General features: G+C 37.4%; 1 protein-coding gene across 2 annotated transcripts in view; it reads left to right on the plus strand.

The window, feature by feature from the left end:
* PPP1R1A (protein phosphatase 1 regulatory inhibitor subunit 1A) overlaps positions 1-22,727 on the plus strand; it is a 283,151-nt gene extending 260,424 nt beyond the window's left edge. The window contains exon 6 of one of the 2 annotated variants that reach the window (XM_053708264.1): positions 21,939-22,727. In XM_053708264.1, the coding sequence (XP_053564239.1) occupies positions 21,939-21,964 (26 nt within the window). In that variant the 3' untranslated portion in view covers positions 21,965-22,727. The remainder of the gene's footprint in view (positions 1-21,938) is intronic. The other variant, XM_053708265.1, reaches the window with a different exon arrangement.
* The last annotated feature ends 2,050 nt before the right edge of the window (positions 22,728-24,777 follow it).

Here is a 24,777-nt window from a genome sequence, read left to right on the forward strand (position 1 = left end):
CGTGATCTTGCTCATTTCAGGATCCCTGGGTTCTCAATATCATATACCAGTGTTATCGCATAGGCTTTTTGCACCAGACCTCTCTGGGAACGGTTTTATCTGTCTCACGTTCCAAAGGATCCAATAAAGGTGGCTGCCTTTTTTCAATGTGCTCAAGACTTAGAGGATAAGGGAGTGATCCAACCTAATCCAATCTCTCAACTGGGTCAGGTCAGGGTTTCTACTCCAACCTCTTCCTTGTCCCAAAGAAGTAAGGCACTTATCGTCCAATTCTGTACTTGAAAACTCTGAACAAATTTGTTTGGGTACCCTCTTTCAAAATAGTAATGATTCAGAAAAGTCAATTTATGACAACTATAGATTTAAAAGATGCATATTCCAATTCACAAAGATCATTTCCAGTTTCTAAGATTTGTTTTTCTCAACAAGCATTACCAATTTGTGGCCCTCCCCTTCAGTCTGGCCCCTGCCCCTTGCATCTTCACGAAGGTATTAAAAGCTCTCTTAGAGGTAATCAGAGCTCAGGAAATCTCTGTTGCTCCTTATTGGGATGATATCTTGGTCCAAACTCTATCTCTTTTTCTTTGTCTACTGCTCATACCCACAGAATGGTATCTTTTCTTCAGGAACATGGGACATTTTAATCACTTGATATAGATGTGTCTTTAGAGTTTAATATGCCCTATGCCCATTCAGTTATGAGTTTAATATGTTATATGCCCCCTAGTAGCTAATATCTATTAATTCTACTTATTTTCTTTGTAAATGGTTAATCCTCAGTGCTTTGTACAATTAAAAAGTAAGGCAGATATTGAAACTGATAGCAAGCTATTACCAGAAGTGACACATTTATGGATAATTTGACCTGATGCCTTTTTCTCTTTCAAATGTGCTTTCCTAAGCCCAATCTTAGAAGTACCTATAAATGATCCAAGCACAACATGTTGACATAAAGTTTGGCTTCTTAAAGGGACACTTTTTCATGATTCAGATAGAGCATGACATTGTAAGCAACTTTCTAATTTACTCCTACTATCAAATTTTCTTAATTCTCTTGGTATCTTTATTTGAAATGCAAGAATGTAAGTTTAGATGCCGGCCCATTTTTGGTGAACAACCTGGGTTGTCCTTGCTGATTGGTGGATAAATTAATCCACCAATAAAAAAGTGCTGTCCAGAGTTCTGAATCCAAAAAAAAGCTTAGATGCCTTATTTTTCAAATAAAGATAGCAAGAGAACGAAGAAAAATTGATAATAGGAGTAAATTAGAAAGTTGCTTAAAATTGCATGCTCTATCTGAACCACGAAAGAAAAAATTTGGGTTCAGTGTCCCTTTAAACTTAGTATTAAAGGGGACATGAAATAGCTCTTGCATTTGTGCAGAAACTGTGTTCATTGATGCTCACTAAATATGACAAAAAGTTAATTGTGTAACCTGTAAATGCTGCAGATCAATTAGCTGGTTTAGAAAGTTTGCAGCAATCTGAAAACCTAAGTCACAGAATTTATTTTTGGGCCTCTCTATTAAGCATGGGACACAGCACAATTTTTATGCTAAAGCAAATGGATAACTTCCTTTAACTGTTGCATTTAATCTGCCTCTCTGAGGGCTAGATTACAAGTGGTTCGCTAATTTATCATGTGCCAGAATATATATATGTGTTAATATGTGTATGTACACATATTAACATATAAATATATATGTAAATAATATACATATATATTTAAAATGGCTGCCCATCGCTGCGCAACGTACCCCCTTCGTTGCGCTAGCGTAACACAGCATGAGAACAAGGCTCCCATTGGAGCCTATGGAAGCCACTTAAAATATCAGTGCACAATTGCGTGCACATTTCTTTAAATATTGTATTTCTGCTACCCGCACATGCAACAATAGTAGCAAGAATACTGACTATTCACCATATTATTATTATTATCACTATTACTATTATTATTATTGTTTACAGAACCAAACTATTCTGCAGTGCTGAATACATGGTCATTGGAGTATACAGTAAAATACAATTGTCAATGGAATTTATAGAGGAAGAAGAGGAACCTTTCTCATAAAGCTTACAATCTAGATAAAAGAAATGAATGAGACAAAAGATCTAGGGTTGCTTGACCTAGAATTAATTATTGTTTATAGGTGGGAGATGATCATGAACAATTGGGAGAAACATTGGTAGGCATAGTATAATTTTCCTAAATTAAAGCTTGATTACCAAAGTAAGATCCAGATTACAAGTGGTGCACATTTTTTTTTTTTTTGCCTGTGCGCTAACAAATTAAACGTGAGACAGTTTGCGCGTGTATTACAAGTTGAAAGTAAACATTTGTGGAACGAGGGAAACCTGATGCGCACTAACTTCAGGACTTCAGGTATCGCAACCATATATATATATAGATATATAGACACGTTGATTGGAGTAGCCGTGTTAGTCCAGAGATTTAGATATCAAAATAACAAGAGTATTGCATTGAGCAATGATACTTTTTTTTATTGGACTAACTATACATTTATAAGTTGACAAGCTTTCGGAAGAGTTCCTTCCTTTATCAAGTCTGAAGCAATACTGACCAATTCAATGGAATTTACAGATTGTATCTTAAAACATAGAATAGCTAAGAAGACAGTGCAGGGAGAGGAGGAGGTGTCGTAAAAATCATGAGGGGGGCTTAGGTAACAGGCAGACAGTGTCCAGTGTAGGAGAACAGACAGGGGAAATATATAGCTTTACATGGAGCATATACTGACATAAAGTTATATATCAACATTGAATCAATATCTATAAAGATGTGAAACAGTGTCTGTGTAAGTTCATTCGAAGGTGCAGTTTTTGGCTTGTTTCTCCAATGGGAGAGCACTGCACCTTTGAATTAACTTACACAGACACTCAATCAAAAACCACTGTGAAACAAAATACTGCACCCCTGTTGGTTACCATTTCATCCAACCTGACCACTCCATCCAAAACCTCAAAATCAAAATTCTCAGAGGCAACTTCAAAAACACCATGGAAAGAAAAACCTTTGAAATGAAAATGATAATGCACTTCAACCTGTTTAATTCTGGACTAAATGTGGACTCTGGATTCTTAACACATTATCAAAATTGTTTGTAATGTACTTTCATGTAGTCAATTACATTGTATATTCCACATTCTTTATACATAGGTACACAGGTAAGCCTATGTCCACACTTTTGTCTTTTTTTAACTTTTGTATTCCCCCTGTATATACAATTTCACATCTTTATAGATATTTTTTCAATGTTGATATATAACTTTATGTCAGTATATGCTCTATGTAAAGCTATATATTTCCCCTGTCTGTTCTCCTACACTGGACACTGTCTGCCTGTTACCTAAGCCCCCCTCATGATTTTTACGACACCTCCTCCTCTCCCTGCACTGTCTTCTTAGCTATTCTGTGTTTTAAGATACAATCTGTAAATTCCATTGAATTGGTCAGTATTGCTTTAGACTTGATAAAGGAAGAAACTCTTCCGAAATCTTGTCAACTTATAAATGTATAGTTAGTCCAATAAAAAAAGTATCATTGCTCAATGCAATACTCTTGTTATTTTGATATCTAGATATATAGATATATACATGTATATAGGAAATATATAGTACATGGAAATATATATTTGAAAATACAAAGAACATTTTCTTCTATGCGAATATCATTGGAATATAAAATATTCATAACTTTTTTTGTCTTTAGTACTGATTAAAAGTCAGGGGTGCTTTTTATATATCAAAGAATCCAGAAAGCACTTGCCGTGAAGTTAAAGTCCTCTCATTACTTTAATATGTTAATGTTTTTAGGGTCTCACCCCCCCCCCCCCATCATCAGACATATGTTTCTTCTCAATTCTAAACTCATTTTAACCTATTTAGGTTTACTCTTCAACAAAGAATACCAAGAGAACATAGCATATTATCAAAGTCATAAATTGGAACGTTGTTTAAAAATTGCATGCTCTAAAACAAGAATGTTTAATTTTTTATATTATTATTTTTATTTTTTAAATTTTAAAGTAGCTAAATATATTTTATTGAATGCTCAGGTCATCACAGCAATAAGCTTACACAAGATAAGAATGGTTCATTGCATGACTTATACCAAAATAAAGGTCAAATAAACAAGTGTAATCCACACCTCAAGTCCAATGTAAAAGCAGACATACTATGAATTATCGATTTGGTAACAAAGCTTTGTTGAGAGGCAGCTAAGGAGAAACAATAGTTATTAATCAGGTGAGGGCACAAACTTGTAGAGAGGATATTAGTCCAGAAATAACAGAGCTGTAAGAGACTAAAAAGAAAAGATAGAACAGATATGGAAAGATATATAGAAAGAGGAGTATAAAAAGAAAAGGAGGTTGGGTGGGAATATTCCTCCATGAAGAGGAGATCAGTGTTGTTTTGGATCCACTCTGACAATATGGGGATCGGTGGGGATTTCCATTTAAGTGCAATCAGTGATCTGGCACTTTTTAGGCAAATTTGTAATAGGCTTCATCGGATCTTGCATACTTTTCCTGGTTTATACTTAAAGGACCACTCACTGCAGTAGAATTGCATAATTAACAAGTGCACAATAAAAAGACAAGGATTTAACACCTACATTTATTTTTTTCTCCCATTTTCCGGGCCCCTGTATCATGTGACAGCCATCAGCCAATCACAGACTAGTATACGTATACCCTGTGAGCTTGTGCAAATGCTCAGTAGGATCTTGTTTCCCAGATAGTATGAATAAAAAAAGACTGTGCAAAACTTGAAAATGTAAGTAAATTGGGTTTTAAAAATTGCATGTTCTTTCTGATTCATAAAAGTTTATTTTGACTTGACTGTCTGTTTAAGTAGGGCAGTTGTTGGGGTTAGTGTAAAGGAGCTCCCTAGGACATCTCTAAGAAATAATTCAAGATTTCCCAGAAGGGGGATAAGATTTTGCATTGCCACCAAATGTGTGACTTTGTGCTGGCTAATCCACACCCCCTCCAACAAGTAGCATTGGCATTGGGGTATATTTGTTTTATCACCTTTTGGAGTGAGATACCAGCGTAATAATAATAATTTATTATTATTTCTAGAATTCTTGGGGAAGAGAAGGATTTGCAAGTGTTATAGAATATATTTTTTTATTGTACCGAGGATAGGGAGATTCCCAACTCTGAGTGCCAATGTGGGACATAGGACATGGAGAGAGATTAATTCACTATTTTCCTCGCTATCAACAAGACACCACGGGGTAAGGACTCAAGAAGGTATAGGCACTCAAAGTTAGTTAGGTTCCTAAGAAGGTCATGTCTATGTGGTGAGTCTCCCACTAAGGGCTAGATTACAAGTGAAGCTCTTATTTATCACACGCCCATAACTTACCCTCTTCGCTGAGCTAGGTTTGCATTGTGCTTGACCTAAAATACTTTGCTTTTGCGCAATTTTGCAATCCACTTGTAATCTAGCCCTAAGTGTGTTAGTTGGAAGTATTTTAGCCAGAAAGTAAAAGAGCCCCCAGCTATTTCCAATAGTTGAGCTCTTTGTGTTAAAGGGCCATAATACCCAAATGTTTAAACACTTGAAAGTGATGCAGCATAGCTGTAAAAAGCTGATTAGAAAATATCACCTGAACATCTCTATGTAAAAAAGAAAGATATTTTACCTCAAAAGTTCCTCAGTAGCCACCTCCCATTGTAAAGGATTTCTAAGCAGCATTTTAGTGTGTCTGTCCTCGGACATCTGAAGGGATGAGCATCGTGCACTCTCATATTATTTCACCAATCAGGTAAAGGAAGCTTACTATGAAATCTCATGAGAGTTAAGTCAAATCTCATGAGATCACAGTAAGAGTTCATGACCTCAGCACTGCTGATGCTGATTGGCTGCTGTTCATTTCTTCATTTTTTTTTATTTTTTTACCTGCAGCTGGGAGCAGCTGAGTATAACTTTTTACACAGAACTTACTCTGCTGAACTTGTGAGGTAAAATATCTTCCTTTTTTACATAGAGATGCTCAGGTGATATTTTCCTGTCAGCTTTTTACAGTTATACTGCATCAGTTTCAAGTGATTTAGCATATGAGTATTATGTCCCTTTAATTTACCATTAGGTACTAATCTAGTGAATGGGATATTGTAACCCAGCCCTTTAGTTGCAAGCCCATCTGGTATTAGGCCACCCATAAATTCAGCATTAAATGAGATTTAGGTCATCGAGGAGATTGGAGAAACGATTCCTCCGGATTTGTTCTGAATATTGTCCCAAGTCTTAAAAATGAGGGCATACAGGGGGAATGGTATTGCAAAGGTGGGTCTGATAGTGTGTTTGATCCAATATAAGGGACCTGGTGACGGGGATTCTAATAGATGTGAGTGTATGGACACCCAGGCTTTTAGATATGACCCCCTATGCCATTCCAATATTCTCTGGAGAGTGATAGCCTTATAGTATTTAAGAATATGTGGCAATCCCAGCCCACATTCTCCCAGTGGTCTGTATTATACCCTTTTATTGATGCAGCAGTTAACACTGTTTTGTAGTTGGTTTATGTAGGTGACTGGTAAGTGTAACGGTGAAGCTTGAAATAGATAAAGTATTTAAGGAAGAGTGATCATTTGAATAGCCTGTATTCAACCCACCAGGATATTATAGGTTTTTCCTGCCAGGTATGGAAGTATTTGGTTAATTTAGGCAAAAGAGGTAAATTGTGGTAATGGTGGCTGTTAAATTTTTATACATTTGTTTGTTCGAATCGAATTTCGAATTTTTATATAACATTCTAACATTCTATTTTTGAATTTTCATTTTTGAATTCTTCAATAACATTCAAAAATATTTTTTTGAATAATAGAATGTTTAGCTTTTTATTTTATATCACATTCAATTTTGAAATGTAATAATCAAATTCGAATGTGACATTCGAATGTAACATTCGAATTCGAAATAGTATTTCTAGTCTACAACTGTGTTTTATAAATGTAATATTCAAATTTGAATGCTACATTCGAATTTGAATGTCACATTTAGTATTTCTAGTCTAATTCTGTGGTTTATAAATGTAATATTCTAATTCAAATGCTACATTTGAATTTGAATGTCACATTCAAATTCAAAATAGTATTTCTAGTCTAATACTGTGTTTTATAAATGTAATATTCAAATTTGAATGCTACATTTGAATTTGAATGTCACATTCAAATTAAAAATAGTATTTCTAGTCTAATACTGTGTTTTATAAATATAATATTCAAATTTAAAATGTCACATTCAAATTCAAAATAGTATTTCTAGTTTAATACTGTGTTTTATAAATGTAATATTAGAATTCAAATGTCACATTCAAATTCAAATGTAGCATTCGAATTTGAAATAGTATTTCTAGTCTACATCTGTGTTTTATAAATGTAATATTCGAATTTGAATGTGACATTCAAATCGAATGTGACATTTGAAAACTGTAAATAACATTGGATAATAGAATTTTTATGAATATTTTTTCTTATCAACATTCGATTATGTAAATCGAATTTCTACAAAAATATTCGTTCTAACATTCGAATTTGAATATAAACACATTTGTAAGTCCTATCTGGACATAGTGACTTTGAGAACTTTGAATTTCTGGGCATGTATAGAAAAGTTAGAGTAGCTGCCGAATTTCTCAAATTTAATTATAAGGGAAGGGAGGAGAATGGGGAAGTAAGAGACATAAGAACGTCATCAGCATAGAGAGTGACTTTGTAGTTATAGGGGCCAAGTTGGATTCCTCTGATATTGGGGTTGTTTCTAATGTGTGCTGCTTGTAGTTCCATAGCGCAAAGAGAAGTGGGGACAGGGGTGGCCCTGCCTAGTGCCATTTCTTAAAAAATCAGAGAGGATGCCATTAGTTTTAACCCTTACAGATGGCTGTGAATACAGGCTGAGCATTATTTGCATCATCTTATCGCTAAAACGAAATTCCAGTCTCGCCAGTTTAAAGCTTTTTCAGCATCTGTGGAAATAAGTATAAAAGATTGTTTTGACCTGTTTACATGGTCAATTAGTAAGACAAACCTGCTCAACGGAGCGCTCCCGAGGTCTTTAGGTAGCGAGTTAGTGTTTCTATATAGACACAGATAGAGAGAGGGTATGGGGGCCGTGTCCCTAAAAAGAGGTATCTTCCCAGTTGATACTCTCAGGCGGCAACTGCTCTTCCCAGTGTGTCTGCATGCGCATCCATAGCATAAATTATATCCAAGGGTGGGAAAAGAAAAAAGCGCTCCAGGCCCAAATGTGTAAAATACAACTTTTATTCCAAGATGATTTAAAACCATACAAAAGTAAAAAGCGGTCAGCACAAAAAATGTGCAAAAAACAAGTGTAAGAACAGGTGCAAAACAGCAAACGTTTTGTGCTCTACGCACTTGATCACTGATAGTTTGTGCACCTGTTCAGCTCTCCATTTATAGCTAATGATCTTAAAGTGACACAACAAATTTTAACAACCCGAAATTTGCTAATATGTGAGGGAGCCTATGACAAGAAACCTTTACTTTATATTCAATATTATGATACCTAATTAATAACATGCTATAGGTAGACATATATTCTGGGATATCAATGTATAGTATTGTCAATGCTCTTTAAGGGGAGTATTCCATGGCAAAACAATCAAATGCTCAGTTATAAATAAACTGTACACCTAAGGATTCCTCCTGAATTCAAAAAGACTCTGTGTCTATATTTGTTAAAGAAATATCGTATAACCTAGACAAAGACATATTAATGTTGCTTAAGTCTGACCCCTATTCATATTTAGACACAAGGAATAAGAATTAACACACGGGAGCCTATGACAAGAAACCTTTTTTAGATATTAGATATTATAGGCCAAAATGATGTAAAAATTATACTTAAACATCTATTATAAGATATTAATACTAGTTAATAAACAAAAGCTAGGCCCCTTCTCCTATTTAGGCATGTCCAAAACAGAAGGATAACAGAGTTGCTCTCTATTTGGTAAACAGGTCTAAGTCCCTTCTCATGTTTAAACCCAAGGGATAAGTAGTTTGAAGGTTAAACATCCACTGAACTTCCCTTTTGTCAAGAGTCATCTCCCTGTCTCCTCCTCTTCTCCAGAGGGGAACAAAATCTATCCCCTGAATAGTAAGAGCTGATGTATCTGCATTGTGTAATGTTTTGAAGTGTCTAGATACTGGTGTATCTGAGTGTTCATCTTCTATTGAGCGTAAGTGCTCCAGAAATCTCTCTTTCAAGGGTCTCTTAGTTTTCCCTGTATACTGTTTCTGACAGATTTTGCATGTAAGGAGATAGACCACAAGTGTGGTTGAACAGTTAATATAGTGATAGATTTTATAGTTCCTATTAGTAACTGTGGATGTAAATTCCTCTCCCTCCTTAACAAAATCACATGTGGTACTTATTGGATGCCTGCACTTGTAAAAACCTTTCCTCTGTTGTAGCCAACATGTTGTTTTCTTAGCTTTTAAATCTGAGGGAGAAAGGAAATTGGCAAGTGTTTTACCACGTTTTGAAACAAAGTCACACCTTTCTTTAAAAATTTCTTTCAAAATTGGGTCAGAGTAAAGAATAGGTATTGAATCTTTGGTGATGTTGCACACTTTGTTATATTCTAGACTATATGTGGTGATGAATTTGATCTTTTGTTTGTCTATTGCTCCTTTCTGTTTGTTTTTATATTTAAGCAAATCTTGCCTTGGCGTTTGATCTACACTTTGTTTTGCCTCATTCAAAATGTTCTCATTATAACCTCTATCCAGAAATCTTTTTGTTGCTTCTTGGGATTTAATTTGATACTCAGCCTCATTTGTACTATTTCTCTTTATTCTGGTATATTCACCTTTGGGAATACCTTTAACCACATGTCTTGGATGACATGAATTGTATTTGAGAATTGTGTTCCCAGCTGTCAACTTTCTTTATATGGTAGTCTCAATAGTGTGATTGTCAGTACTTGTTAGTGTGATATCAAGAAAATTAATTTGTTTATTACTCTGTTCACTGGTAAATTTTAGATCCCAATTGTTGTCATTGAGATATTTACAAAAGTCTGCCGCCTCATCTTCATCTCCTTCAAACACAAATAGCAGATCATCAATATATCTGTAAAACTGTATGATCTTATCTCTGAAGGGATTTCTATCTCCAAAGACGTGGGACAGCTGCCACCAACCCATAAACAGGTTGGCATAGGAGGGGGCAAATTTCGCCCCCATAGCTGTCCCACGCCTTTGGAGATAAAAGCTGTTTTAAAACAAAAAGAAATTGTGACTTAATAGATATTCTATAGCCCTCAGTATAAAGATCTTAGTAGGGGATGTAAAATTGGTATGTTGTTCCAAAAAATATTCAATTGCTGTTATCCCTTTCACATGTTTTATAGTAGTGTACAATCAGGAAACGTCTGCTGAAATTAATCTATATGAAGATTTCCATTTTAGGTTCTGAATTTTATTCAGAAGGGCCGTAGTATCTTGTATATAACTTGGCAATTCCCTGACTAGAGGTTGTAAAAAAGAATCTATTAGCTCCGACATGGGCTCATTCAAAGAATCTATGCCCGCTATAATTGGTCTACCTTGAGGAGATAATAAACTTTTGTGTGTTTTTTGAAAATAATGAAATTCAGGAATGACTGGCAGCTGTGGAATAATCCTTTCTTGAATCGATTTATTAATAATGTTATTATGTCTTGCATAAAGGACCAAATTAGTCAGTTCATTCCTGTACTTCGTTGAAGGATTATCTCTCAATTTAATATATACCTCTCTGTCACTTAGTTGTCTCATGGACTCGGCCAAGTAGTCCTCTTTATTTAGGACGACCACGTTGCTGCCCTTGTCTGATTATCTGATGACTAAATTGTCATCAGAGGCTAATATTTTTAATGTTTCTCTCCATGGGTGAAATTAAACTGAAACTTATTATTTTTCTGGGAAATCTGTAAATCTCTTAGTTTTTCTTCAATTGATTTTTGAAAAATATCCAAGACTTTGGGCCTAGTGTATATTGGATAAAAATAACTTTTAATAAAAGTCAGAACCTAAAATGGAAATCTTCATATAGATTAATTTCAGCAGACGTTTCCTCATTTTTACACTACTGTACAACATGTGAAAGGGATAACAGCAATTGAATATTTTTTGGAACAACATACCAATTTTACATCCCCTACTTAGATCTTTATACTGAGGGCTATAGAATATCTATTAAGTCACAATTTCTTTTTGTTTCAAAACAGCTTTTATCTCCAAAGGCGTGGGACAGCTATCGGGGCAAAATTTGCCCCCTCCTATGCCCACCTGTTTATGGGTTGGTGGCAGCTGTCCCACGTCTTTGGAGATATAAATCCCTTCAGAGATAAGATCATACAGTTTTACAGATATATTGATGATCTGCTATTTGTGTTTGAAGGAGATGAAGATGAGGCGGCAGACTTTTGTAAATATCTCAATGACAACAATTGGGATCTAAAATTTACCAGTGAACAGAGTAATAAACAAATTAATTTTCTTGATATCACACTAACAAGTACTGACAATCACATTATTGAAACTACCATATACAGAAAGTTGACAGCTGGGAACACAATTCTCAAATACAATTCATGTCATCCAAGACATGTGGTTAAAGGTATTCCCAAAGGTGAATATACCAGAATAAATAGAAATTGTACAAATGAGGCTGAGTATCAAATTAAATCCCAAGAAGCAACAAAAAGATTTATGGATAGAGGTTATAATGAGAACATTTTGAATGAGGCAAAACAAAGTGTAGATCAAAGGCAAGATTTGCTTAAATATAAAAACAAACAGAAAGGAGCAATAGACAAACAAAAGATCAAATTCATCACCACATATAGTCTAGAATATAACAAAGTGTGCAACATCATCAAAGATTCAATACCTATTCTTTACTCTGACCCAATTTTGAAAGAAATTTTGAAAGATGAGTGTGACTTTGTTTCAAAACGTGGTAAAACACTTGCCAATTTCCTTTCTCCATCAGATTTAAAAGCTAAGAAAACAACATGTTGGCTACAACAGAGGAAAGGTTTTTACAAGTGCAGGCATCCAATATGTACCACATGTGATTTTGTTAAGGAGGGAGAGGAATTTACATCCACAGTTACTAATAGGAACTATAAAATCTATCACTATATTAACTGTTCAACCACACATGTGATCTATCTCCTTACATGCAAAATCTGTCAGAAACAGTATACAGGGAAAACTAAGAGACCCTTGAAAGATATTTCTGGAGCACTTACGCTCAATACAGGGAGTGCAGAATTATTAGGCAAGTTGTATTTTTGAGGATTAAATTTATTATTGAACAACAACCATGTTCTCAATGAACCCAAAAAACTCATTAATATCAAAGCTGAATAGTTTTGGAAATAGTTTTTAGTTTGTTTTTAGTTATAGCTATTTTAGGGGGATATCTGTGTGTGCAGGTGACTATTACTGTGCATAATTATTAGGCAACTTAACAAAAAACAAATATATACCCATTTCAATTATTTATTTTTACCAGTGAAACCAATATAACATCTCAACATTCACAAATATACATTTCTGACATTCAAAAACAAAACAAAAACAAATCAGTGACCAATATAGCCACCTTTCTTTGCAAGGACACTCAAAAGCCTGCCATCCATGGATTCTGTCAGTGTTTTGATCTGTTCACCATCAACATTGCGTGCAGCAGCAACCACAGCCTCCCAGACACTGTTCAGAGAGGTGTACTGTTTTCCCTCCTTGTAAATCTCACATTTGATGATGGACCACAGGTTCTCAATGGGGTTCAGATCAGGTGAACAAGGAGGCCATGTCATTAGATTTTCTTCTTTTATACCCTTTCTTGCCAGCCACGCTGTGGAGCACTTGAACGCGTGTGATGGAGCATTGTCCTGCATGAAAATCATGTTTTTCTTGAAGGATGCAGACTTCTTCCTGTACCACTGCTTGAAGAAGGTGTCTTCCAGAAACTGGCAGTAGGACTGGGAGTTGAGCTTGACTCCATCCTCAACCCGAAAAGGCCCCACAAGCTCATCTTTGATGATACCAGCCCAAACCAGTACTCCACCTCCACCTTGCTGGCGTCTGAGTCGGACTGGAGCTCTCTGCCCTTTACCAATCCAGCCACGGGCCCATCCATCTGGCCCATCAAGACTCACTCTCATTTCATCAGTCCATAAAACCTTATAAAAATCAGTCTTGAGATATTTCTTGGCCCAGTCTTGACGTTTCAGCTTGTGTGTCTTGTTCAGTGGTGGTCGTCTTTCAGCCTTTCTTACCTTGGCCATGTCTCTGAGTATTGCACACCTTGTGCTTTTGGGCACTCCAGTGATGTTGCAGCTCTGAAATATGGCCAAACTGGTGGCAAGTGGCATCTTGGCAGCTGCACGCTTGACTTTTCTCAGTTCATGGGCAGTTATTTTGTGCCTTGGTTTTTCCACACACTTCTTGCGACCCTGTTGACTATTTTGAATGAAACGCTTGATTGTTCGATGATCACGCTTCAGAAGCTTTGCAATTTTAATAGTGCTGCATCCCTCTGCAAGATATCTCACTATTTTTGACTTTTCTGAGCCTGTCAAGTCCTTCTTTTGACCCATTTTGCCAAAGGAAAGGAAGTTGCCTAATAATTATGCACACCTGATATAGGGTGTTGATGTCATTAGACCACACCCCTTCTCATTACAGAGATGCACATCACCTAATATGCTTAATTGGTAGTAGGCTTTCAAGCCTATACAGCTTGGAGTAAGACAACATGCATAAAGAGGATGATGTGGTCAAAATACTCATTTGCCTAATAATTCTGCACTCCCTGTAGAAGATGAACACTCAGATAAACCAGTATCTAGACACTTCAAAACATTACACAATGCAGATACATCAGCTCTTACTATTCAGGGGATAGATTTTGTTCCCCTCTGCAGAAGAGGAGGAGACAGGGAGATGACTCTTGACAAAAGGGAAGTTCAGTGGATGTTTAACCTTCAAACTACTTATCCCTTGGGTTTAAACATGAGAAGGGACTTAGACCTGTTTACCAAATAGAGAGCAACTCTGTTATCCTTCTGTTTTAGACATGCCTAAATAAGAGAAGGGGCCTAGCTTTTGTTTATTAACTAGTATTAATATCTTATAATAGATGTTTAAGTATCATTTTTACATAATTTTGGCCTATAATATCTAATATCTTAAAAAAGTTTCTTGTCATAGGCTCCCGTGAGTTTATTCTTATTCATTGTGTCTAAATATGAATAGGGATCAGACTTAAGCAACATTAATATGTCTTTGTCTAGGTTATACTATATTTCTTTAACAAATATAGACACAGAGTCTTTTTGAATTCAGGAGGAATCCTTAGGTGTACAGTTTATTTATAACTGAGCATTTGATTGTTTTGCCATGGAATACTCCCCTTAAAGAGCATTGACAATACTATACATTGATATCCCAGAATATATTTCTACCTATAGCATGTTATTAATTAGGTATCATAATATTGAATATAAAGTAAAGGTTTCTTGTGATAGGCTCACTCACATATTAGCAAATTTCAGGTTGTTAAAATTTGTTGTGTCACTTTAAGATCATTAGCTATAAATGGAGAGGTGAACAGGTGCACAAACTAGCAGTGATCAAGTGCGTAGAGCACGAAACGTTTGCTGTTTTGCACCTGTTCTTACACTTGTTTTTTGCACATTTTTTGTGCTGACCGCTTTTTACTTTTGTATGGTTTTAAATCATCTTGGAATAAAAGTTGTATTTTATACATTTGGGCCTGGAGCGCTTTTTTCTTTTCCCACCCTTGGATATAAATTACATGGTCAATTAGCTGGTATCGTATGAAACCCATTTGGTCAACATGCATTAATTGAGGGAGGACTTCATTAAGTCGTAAAGCTAAATCTTTGGAAAATATTTTTACATCCGAATTAAGTAATGACTGAGATGGGCCGATAGTTCTCCACTTTAGTTGATCTTTATTGGCTTTTGGTAGCACAGTGATATGTGCTTCCAATATTTGTTGAGACCAAAGCTCGGCATGGTCGTTTAAATGAAACGTGGTAAGCTGAGTGGCTAAGATATGTTTAAATTGTTTATACAGGTTGGAGAATCCATTTGGGCCTAGGATGTGGTTAAGGGGCAGACCATTGATAGCTGAATTAACTTTTTGAAGGGATATTAGTTTGTCTGAAGATGTGGCCAGATCATCAAGTAATTTAGGGATATTATATATTTTTCGCCTCCTTGCTTGCTCCAACCATTGTCCATTCCCATACAATCATGGACACACATAACAATGGACTTCATTGTGGACCTTCCTCCTTATGACCACCGTACAGTTATCTGGATTGTGGTGGATTGCTTTTCCAGACTGGCTCATTTCATACCCCTAACCAAACTGCCTTCTGCCAAAGAACTATTGTCTCTTTTTCTCTTGCATGTGGTACGACTTCATGGCATTCCTGTGAATATCATTCCGACAGAGGTCCACAGTTCATCTCTACCTTTTGGAGAGTCTTCTGCAAGTTGATCGGAAAAACTGTTTCTTTGTCTTTTGGCTAACATCCTCAGACCAATGGACTAACTTAGAGGGTAAAACAGGATCTTGAAGCCTACCTTAGAGTCTTTGTCAATGCTCACCATACCAACTGGTCTGAGTTGTTACACCTAGCGGAACTGGCAAGAAACACTCATTGGCACTCTTCTCTTCGATGTTCTCCATTTCAAGCCGCAGCAGGGTATCAACCTTGTGTCTTTCCTCTTTCTGCTCAGTCCACTGGGGTTCCTGCTGCAGACCGACACATCACTAGACTCACCACTCATTGGCAACATATTCTCTCTCAGCTATGTTCAGCTGTCTCTAAATATAAGAAGTTTGCTGATCGTCATAGAGCTTCTGTACGTGCCATCCCAGTGGGTGAACGTGTTTGGATCTCTACTTGACATATTCGTTTACGTCAACCCTGTCACAAATTGGGGCCTAGGTTTATCGGCCCTTACAAGGTCCTGAAAAGACTGTCTCCTGTTGCCTACAAAATGGCCTTGCCCAAAACTCTGCGCACACACCCAGTCTTCCACATTTCGCTACTTAAGCCTTACATCAAAAATAGATATACCCGGCTCCAAGCTCCTCCTCCTCCGCTCCTGGTCCGTGGTGATCCTGAATATGAGGTGGCTAAGATCCTGGACTCCAGATACATGCGCAGACAACTTCAGTATCTGATACACTGGAAGGGTTACCCTGTGGCAGATCGTTCCTGGGTTCCTGCCCGTGATGTGCATGCTCCATCTTTGGTCTCCAGATTCCATGCTGCTCATCCTATGAGGCCAACTCTGATTCCAGGAGGGAACCCTTGAGAAAGGGGCTATATCACGCCGTGCCACTCTAGCCATTGCTAGGGGCATGGCGTCTTCTTCCCTGCTCGCTGCCAGGGGCTGTGTTGGGTCTGGAGGCGTGTGGCGCTGACGTCATCGCCACACACTCCTCTCTGGTCCTGATGCCTGGACGCAAATCCTGCGCCTATTTGAATCACTTCTTCTCAATCTATCACTGCCCAAGTATAGGTGTTACTTCGTGTACTCCTGGGAGTGATAGATCATTTTAGTATTTTCCTTGCTGTGTTTGAACCCTGCCTATCTGACTACTCTGCCTGCCATACCCCTGAATTGCTGGACTGATATATATTGCTGCTGAACCTGCCTGTCTGACTACTCTACCTGTTTAACCCTTGAATTGCTGGATTGCTATATTGCTGCTGAACCTGCCTGTCTGACTACTCTACCTGTTTAACCCCTGAATTGCTGGACTGATATTTGCTACTGAACCCTGCCTGTCTGACTACTCTGCTTATTAAGCCCTGTTATTCTGGATTGCCTCTTTGTTGCTGAACCCTGCCTGCCTGACCATTCTAGTGGTTTGTCCTTGGACTGCTTTACTATTGCCAAATCCTGCCTGTCTGACCATTCCAGTGATTTTCCTTGCCCTATTCTGCCATTTCTACTGGGAACTGTCCTGCCTGTGGTGAGTGCCGCTCTCCTCATCTTACTAACTTTCTCTGCTCTGGGTTATTCCCTATCATTCCGGCTTGACGCCAGGATAACAAGACTACTGGCCGAGTTCGGTCTGATAGAGGGGTATCCCACAAGCATTACACCGCCTGCTCTGAGGCGACGAACAGAAATCAACCCGATCGAATACCATCGGGTTGATTGACACCCCTGCTAGCGGCTGATTGTCTGCGAATCTGCAGGGGGCTGCATTGCAACAGAAGTTCACAAGAACTGCTGGTGCAATGATAAATGCAGACAGCATATACTGTCGGCATTTATCGATGTGCAGCGGACATGATACGCTACATTGTACTGTGTCCCATAGAGCAGACCAAGTTAGGTTTCAGTGCTGTTTTGAAGTCACCTGCTAAAATCAGGGAACCTTTTTGGATGTGAAGAGTAATCTTATGAAAAAAATATAGCTTGTTTAACATTGTAGGCCCACCAATATGAGCCATCTACACTCTGGATCTGAGTCAACAGCAAGTAACTAGAAGGGCAAGGATTTATTTAATAGAATCTCAACCCCTGCTATGCCTCCCCTTATTGGAAGAGAAAAAACCCATTTGAACTCCTTATTGGAAAATGTTGGTGCATTATCCTTAGGAAAATGTATTTCCTGGACAAAGACAATATCTCATTTAAATTTTTTAAACCAGGATAGAGCTACTGATTGCTTAGTAGTGGAGTTCAGGCCTTTGGCATTTTGTGTGACTAGTTTGAAGGTATGTTTAAATATGTATGGGAGTGATTATTGAGAACTGATTGAGCTAGATTATAGTGCCTGGAGCGGCGGACCATTTTAGGGGGGGCGGTGAAGAACAAGCACTTGAATAGATTTTATACCAAAACCATATGGGGGGCAGGATGAAGTTACTTTTAGATAGAGAGGACGTGGAATATGGCTATACCCCAAAACTTGCTTGTAGATGAAATCAAAATTTTTCTTCAAACACCTAAACTTCACCTCCTCCATGCACCAAAGGCAAAGAGAATGACTGTGTGTTGCCACCGTGACTAGTGCGGCATCTTATTGGTTCAACGCCTTGTCTGATTATCTTCAAGTAGAGACTTCCTTGGATGAAATTCAGGATAGAATTAAAGCTCTTAAGTTGGCCAATTCCTTTATTGCAGATGCTGTTTTACAGGTTTTTAGACTAGGAGCTAAAACTTCTAGTTTTGCTGTCCTAGCCCGCAGGGCGTTATGGTTGAAATCTTGGTCTGCGGACGTTTCCTCTAAAGTCAAGCTTCTGGTGATTTCTTACAAGGGCAAAACCTTGTTTGAACCCGGTTTAGCAGAAATTATCTCTGATTTTATGGGTGAAAAGGGGTCTTTTCTACCTCAAGATAAGAAGAATGGGCCTAAAGGATGTCAGAGTGATTTTCGTTCCTTTCGTAACTTCAGAGGAATGCCTTCCCCTTCTTATTCCAAGCAGGAAAAATCCAAGTCTTCTTGGAAACTCAATCAGTCTTGGAACAAGGGGAAACAATCAAAGAAACCCGCAGCTGATTCCAAATCAGCATGAAGGGTTTGCCCCTGATTCGGGATTAGATCAGGTGGGTGGCAGAATTTCTCAGTTCTCTCAAGCCTGGATACAAGATGTCCCAGATCCCTGGACTGTGGACATAGTATCCCAGGGTTACAAATTAGAATTCAAGACTTTTCCTCCCAGAGGCAGATTCCTTCTCTCAAGATTATCTGCAGATCTGATAGAGAGACGTTCTTCAAATGTATACAACATCTTTCCTCCCTGGGAGTGATAGTTCCAGTTCCAGTGCAAGAACAGGGTCTCGGGTTCTACTCCAACCTATTTGTGGTTCCCTAAAAAGAGAGATCTTCCCGTCTGATTCTAGACTTGAAATGTCTAAACAAGTTTCTCAAAGTTCCATCCTTCAAGATGGAGACTATATGCTCAATTTTTCCTTTAGTATAAGAGGGTCAGTTCATGACAACCATAGACCTAAAGGATACATATCTTCATGTTCCTATTCACAGGGACTATCACAGATTCCTGAGATTTTTCTTTCTGGACAAACATTTCCAGTTTGTGGCCCTTCCATTTGGTCTAGCCACGACTCCCAGAATTTTTTCAACGGTTCTGGGGGCTCTTTTGGCAGTGATCCGTTCTCGTGGAATTGCTGGATGACATATTGGTTCAAGCACCATCTTTTCAACAAGCAAAAATCTTACACAGAGATATTGTTGTCTTTTCTTTGTTCCCACGAATGAAATGTGAATCTGGAAAAAAAGCTCCCTTTCCCCTGCTACAAGAGTAATGTTCTTAGGGACCAAAATAGATTCTCTATTGATGAAGATTTTTCTGACAGAGGTCAGGAAAAACAAAATAATTTCCTCTTGCCTCTCTCTTCAGGCTACTGCTCATCCTTCAGTGGCTCAATGTATGGAGGTAATCGATCTGATGGTGGCTTCCATGGACATCATTCCTTTTGCTCAATTCCATTTGAGAGCTCTCCAGTTGTGCATGCTCAGACAATGGAATGGCGACCATGCAGATCTATCGCAGAGAATAGAGTTAGATAAGTTGTCAAGGGATTCTCTCCCATGGTGGATTTCTCAGGAAAATCTGTCTCAGGGCACATACTTTTGGAGACATTCCTGGGTGAGCCTGCTGGGTTGGGGAGCTGGCTGGAACTCGTTAAAAGCTCAGGGCCTTTGGACTCGGGAGGATTCTGCTCTTCCCATCAATATCTTGGAGTTGAGGGTGATTTACAATGCTCTATTGGCTTGGCCTCAGTTGTCCTCAGCCCAGTTTATAAGGTTCCAGTCAGACAACATAACCTCTGTGGTTTACATCAATCACCAGGGGGGAACTCGGAGTTCCTTTACCATGAAGGAGGTTACTCAGATTCTTCAGCGGGCAGAACGCCAAGCTTTCAAGGTACGGTTCAAGGTCAAGAGATCCACAGGCCGTTCTGATAGATGCTCTGGCAGTTCCTTGGAGGTTGGCATACCTGTTTCCTCCATTTTGCTCTCTTTCTACGAGTCATTGCTTGTATCAAACAGGAGAGGGCGTCAGTGATTCTAATAGCCCCTGCGCGGCCTCGCAGGATCTGGTTTGCAGACCTAGTGGAGATGTCATCTCACCCACTTTGGAGACTACCTCTTAGGAAGGACCTCATGATTCAGGGTCCCTTCTTTCATCCAAGAAAAGCTGTGGGGATGGAAGATTAAGTGTTATATTAAAAAAATAATATTTATCAAATGTGGTTTAAAAAACAAAAAACCCACTGGGTGTTGCTATATGTGTCACAATTGTGAGTAAACTATTGTTGCAAACTTAATATGCTTTATTCTATATGTCAGTATACCTATCAGTGAATTGCTGTTGTGCAATTGTGTTAATCCTCTAAATAAAAAACTTGTGAATTCAAACGTATATGTGCAATCTGTGTATTCTTTGGGATACAAAAATCGCTTGTTTTATCTCCAACTATTAATAAAAGCTTATCTACAAAAAAATTATTCTATATATCTTAATGATATGAATATATATTCCCAAACTTAAAACGTATAGCAAGGAACAATCTTACTGAAGCAATGTATATTGAAACAAACTTTACTGTAACCATCTATGCTAATACAATGATACAATGTTTATAAAAACAATCTTTACAAATAAAACAAATATATGTAAACCGTGTGATTGTCCATATATAGTAAAAGTTGTGGCCACAACTGTATAAAACTCCAGACTGGAATAATTAAAATCCTCATGCAGGATATAATTGGTTTCGTTGTAATTCCATATAGTTAATCTGCTTTTTTGTTTTCTTGTTATAACCATGAAAGCTAATTTGAGTGGTTCATAATTGTATTGCCAAATACTCTGCGGTAATCCACTTATATCTGCAAATGTCCCTTTGTAATATACATTCCCCTTACCGGACCTCCGATGGTTTGTTACCTCCTCTCCCTGGTTTCGGATTATGGGTTATGGAAGGGTTGCACTGTCGTGTCGCTACAGGTTAACAAAATGATCCAAAACCTGTTTGTACTGTCTGCGTCTTTGCGTTTTAAATTCCCGGAAACTCCCTTCTACCCAGTTGCATATGATTCAGTCCCACGTGACTGCGGAGGGCCAATCGGGAAACCGGACACAAGGGGAAAGGTTCTTCTCAGTGGCCTGTATTCTCGGAGCCAGTGATATCCACAATTAATTTAGTCTACGTGTTTCAGCGCTACGCTGCGTCTTTGTCAAGACTTATGATACACTGGTTTCTTGGCTCTTTTTTTTTTGTGTCAATTCCCAACCAGCCAAGTAAAGACTAAAAGGAAGAGCAACCAGAGAGGAGAGGGATAGAAGGAGAAGAAGTCTCTTAAGGATTGTCAGTGCAAAGATACAAAACATATATAAATACAACAGCAAAAACAAGTAAAACAAAATACAGAAACAAGTTATACATCTGGAAGGGGTGTAAGTGTTTGCTACTATGTTATGGTAGCGGGTCGGCTATTGGTGCAAACTACTATTAGATAGATTGATGCCAAGATGAGAAGTATCCAGTACTGTGGGAAGGGAGGTAGGTGGCATGATAGAGTGGGCTATAATAAGAATGTTTAATTTTTACTTTATTGTCCCTTTAATAAAGATGAACACTACATGAGTAATGTATCCAAAACTGTGAAATGACATAGATTCCCTTAAGCATTAAATTATATATATAATATTGTACAATGATCATGCTATAAAATGCTTGTTAGGTGTAAATTATTTTACTATTGATCTCTTTAGAAACCATTTTTTACATAACATATGACCTATGCAATCCATCATAATGCTGACAAATCTGTCTTTTATATCTTTAGCAGGTTTAACTGGAATTAAGAAGTAAGTTCACCCCACAATACAGATGGATCGAAGCACTTGAAGGAGCAACAGAGTCCTTCTCGGAAATGATGATCCTTTTTGTCACCTCTCTGCTGCTGGGGAATCCTGAGTATGCACAGAGAATAGAGCAATACATTGCTGGCCCCTCTAGAAGCAAAGAAGTTAAAGAAAGCAATGCTTTGTGTCTGATTTGTTACTTCTGTATGTCTTACACAGTTGACAGGCAAATGGTGTCTCTTTACAAACTCAATTCAGGGTGCTATAACAGAAAGTGTGTTCATCTTTTTGCGCCTTTATACGATATTGAACTGAGTAAGGTTTTTACTATTGCAAAAATGCGTTTTGTGTTTGGATTCTGCTCAGATAACAGAAATATTTAAAATTCCCACTGTTAAACCTCATCCCAAAGAATATTCTGTATTTTGTGGTTCGTTTTGGAATATTTGACTCAACAAACACAATTAAACATAGAGCACTACAACTTATTCACGGTCACATTTAATACTATAGTAAAACTGACTTTTGCCTACAAATAAAAATGTTGGCTCCACATACTGGGAAGTTAGTTTGTACACAACAAAATAAAGTAAATGAAGCACCCACTCATGTTTTATAATGTACAATGCCTAATAAAATGATGTTACTGGTTGTAAAAATGTGCAAAAATCCTCATAGATCCCATTTGTCTTTTACAATGTTAAACCAGGAACTTTGTTGCACATTGAATCTTATAAAATAAAATGGTTTTTTTTTTCTCACAGTGTAAATATATTGTTGTTTCCCACAATTTTTAACATCACATCTATATGGTTAAGAAAAGACCATAATATATCTAAAAATTAAAATGTTTGTAGGTAAAAAAAAGGAAAAAAAACTATTAGTATTTACAAAAAACAGAAAAAATAATATTGTCTATTAGTCTCTTTTCACACTACCATAATCCAATTTTAAATATGAAGCAATAACACTCACCCCGAAAATAACTTTATGCATCATTTTTGCAAGAATTTTTGGTTATCTTATTCGACATATTTTACTTCTTGAAAGCCTTTCTTCACATATTTTGCATGGCATATGTAAAAAAACCATTGAAATCACAATTTTAAAGGGACATTAAGCACAAAGGGCTAAATTACGAGTGGAGAACTAGGAGTTACACACAAGCAAAAAGGAGTTTGTCGCTGGTGTTAACCCACATCAGGTTTTTCACTTGTATTACAAATCGAATGTAAACACGTTCACTTGAACACAATTGAAGTTAACGCAGGTTGGGTTTACGCAACCTCAGAGCAACGGTTAACTTTTAAATAACAAAAAAGTTGCACAAAACACATTCGGCTAGATTCAGAGTTTTGTCGGTAACGACCCGCGTAGCTAACGCCAGCTTTTTTTCTGGCCGCACCATAAAAATAACTCTGGTATTGAGAGTCCACATAAAGGCTGCGTTAGGCTCCAAAAAAGGAGCGTAGAGCATATTTAACGCAGCTTCAACTCTCGATACCAGAGTTGCTTACGCAAGCGGCCAGCCTCAAAAACGTGCTCGTGCACGATTCCCCCATAGAAAACAATGGGGCTGTTTGAGCTGAAAAAAAACCTAACACCTGCAAAAAAGCCGCGTTCAGCTCCTAACGCAGCCCCATTGTTTGCTATGCGGAAACACTTCCTACGTCTGCACCTAACACTCTAACATGTACCCCGAGTCTAAACACCCCTAACCTTACACTTATTAACCCCTAATCTGCCGCCCCCGCTATCGCTGACCCCTGCATATTATTATTAACCCCTAATCTTCCGCTCCGTAAACCGACGCTACTTACATTATCCCTATGTACCCCTAATCTGCTGCCCTAACATCGCCGACCCCTATATTATATTTATTAACCCCTAATCTGCCCCCCACAACGTCGCCTCCACCTGCCTACACTTATTAACCCCTAATCTGCCGACCGGACCTGAGCGCTACTATAATAAAGTTATTAACCCCTAATCCGCCTCACTAACCCTATAATAAATAGTATTAACCCCTAATCTGCCCTCCCTAACATCGCCGACACCTAACTTCAAACATTAACCCCTAATCTGCCGACTGGAGCTCACCGCTATTCTAATAAATGTATTAACCCCTAAAGCTAAGTCTAACCCTAACACTAACAACCCCCTAAATTAAATATAATTTAAATCTAACAAAATAAATTAACTCTTATTAAATAAATTATTCCTATTTAAAGCTAAATACTTACCTGTAAAATAAACCCTAATATAGCTACAATATAAATTATAATTATATTATAGCTATTTTAGGATTTATATTTATTTTACAGGTAACTTTGTATTTATTTTAACCAGGTACAATAGCTATTAAATAGTTAAGAACTATTTAATAGCTAAAATAGTTAAAATAATTACAAAATTACCTGTAAAATAAATCCTAACCTAAGTTACAATTAAACCTAAAACTACACTATCAATAAATTAATTAAATAAACTACCTACAATTACCTACAATTAACCTAACACTACACTATCAATAAATTAATTAAATACAATTCCTAAAAATAAATACAATTAAATAAACTAGCTAAAGTACAAAAAATAAAAAAGAACTAAGTTACAAAAAATAAAAAAATATTTACAAACATAAGAAAAATATTACAACAATTTTAAACTAATTACACCTACTCTAAGCCCCCTAATAAAATAACAAAGCCCCCCAAAATAAAAAAATGCCCTACCCTATTCTAAATTACTAAAGTTCAAAGCTCTTTTACCTTACCAGCCCTGAACAGGGCCCTTTGCGGGGCATGCCCCAAGAAGTTC

The sequence above is a fragment of the Bombina bombina genome, chromosome 3 (assembly GCF_027579735.1).
Source record: "Bombina bombina isolate aBomBom1 chromosome 3, aBomBom1.pri, whole genome shotgun sequence".
NCBI lineage: Eukaryota > Metazoa > Chordata > Amphibia > Anura > Bombinatoridae > Bombina > Bombina bombina.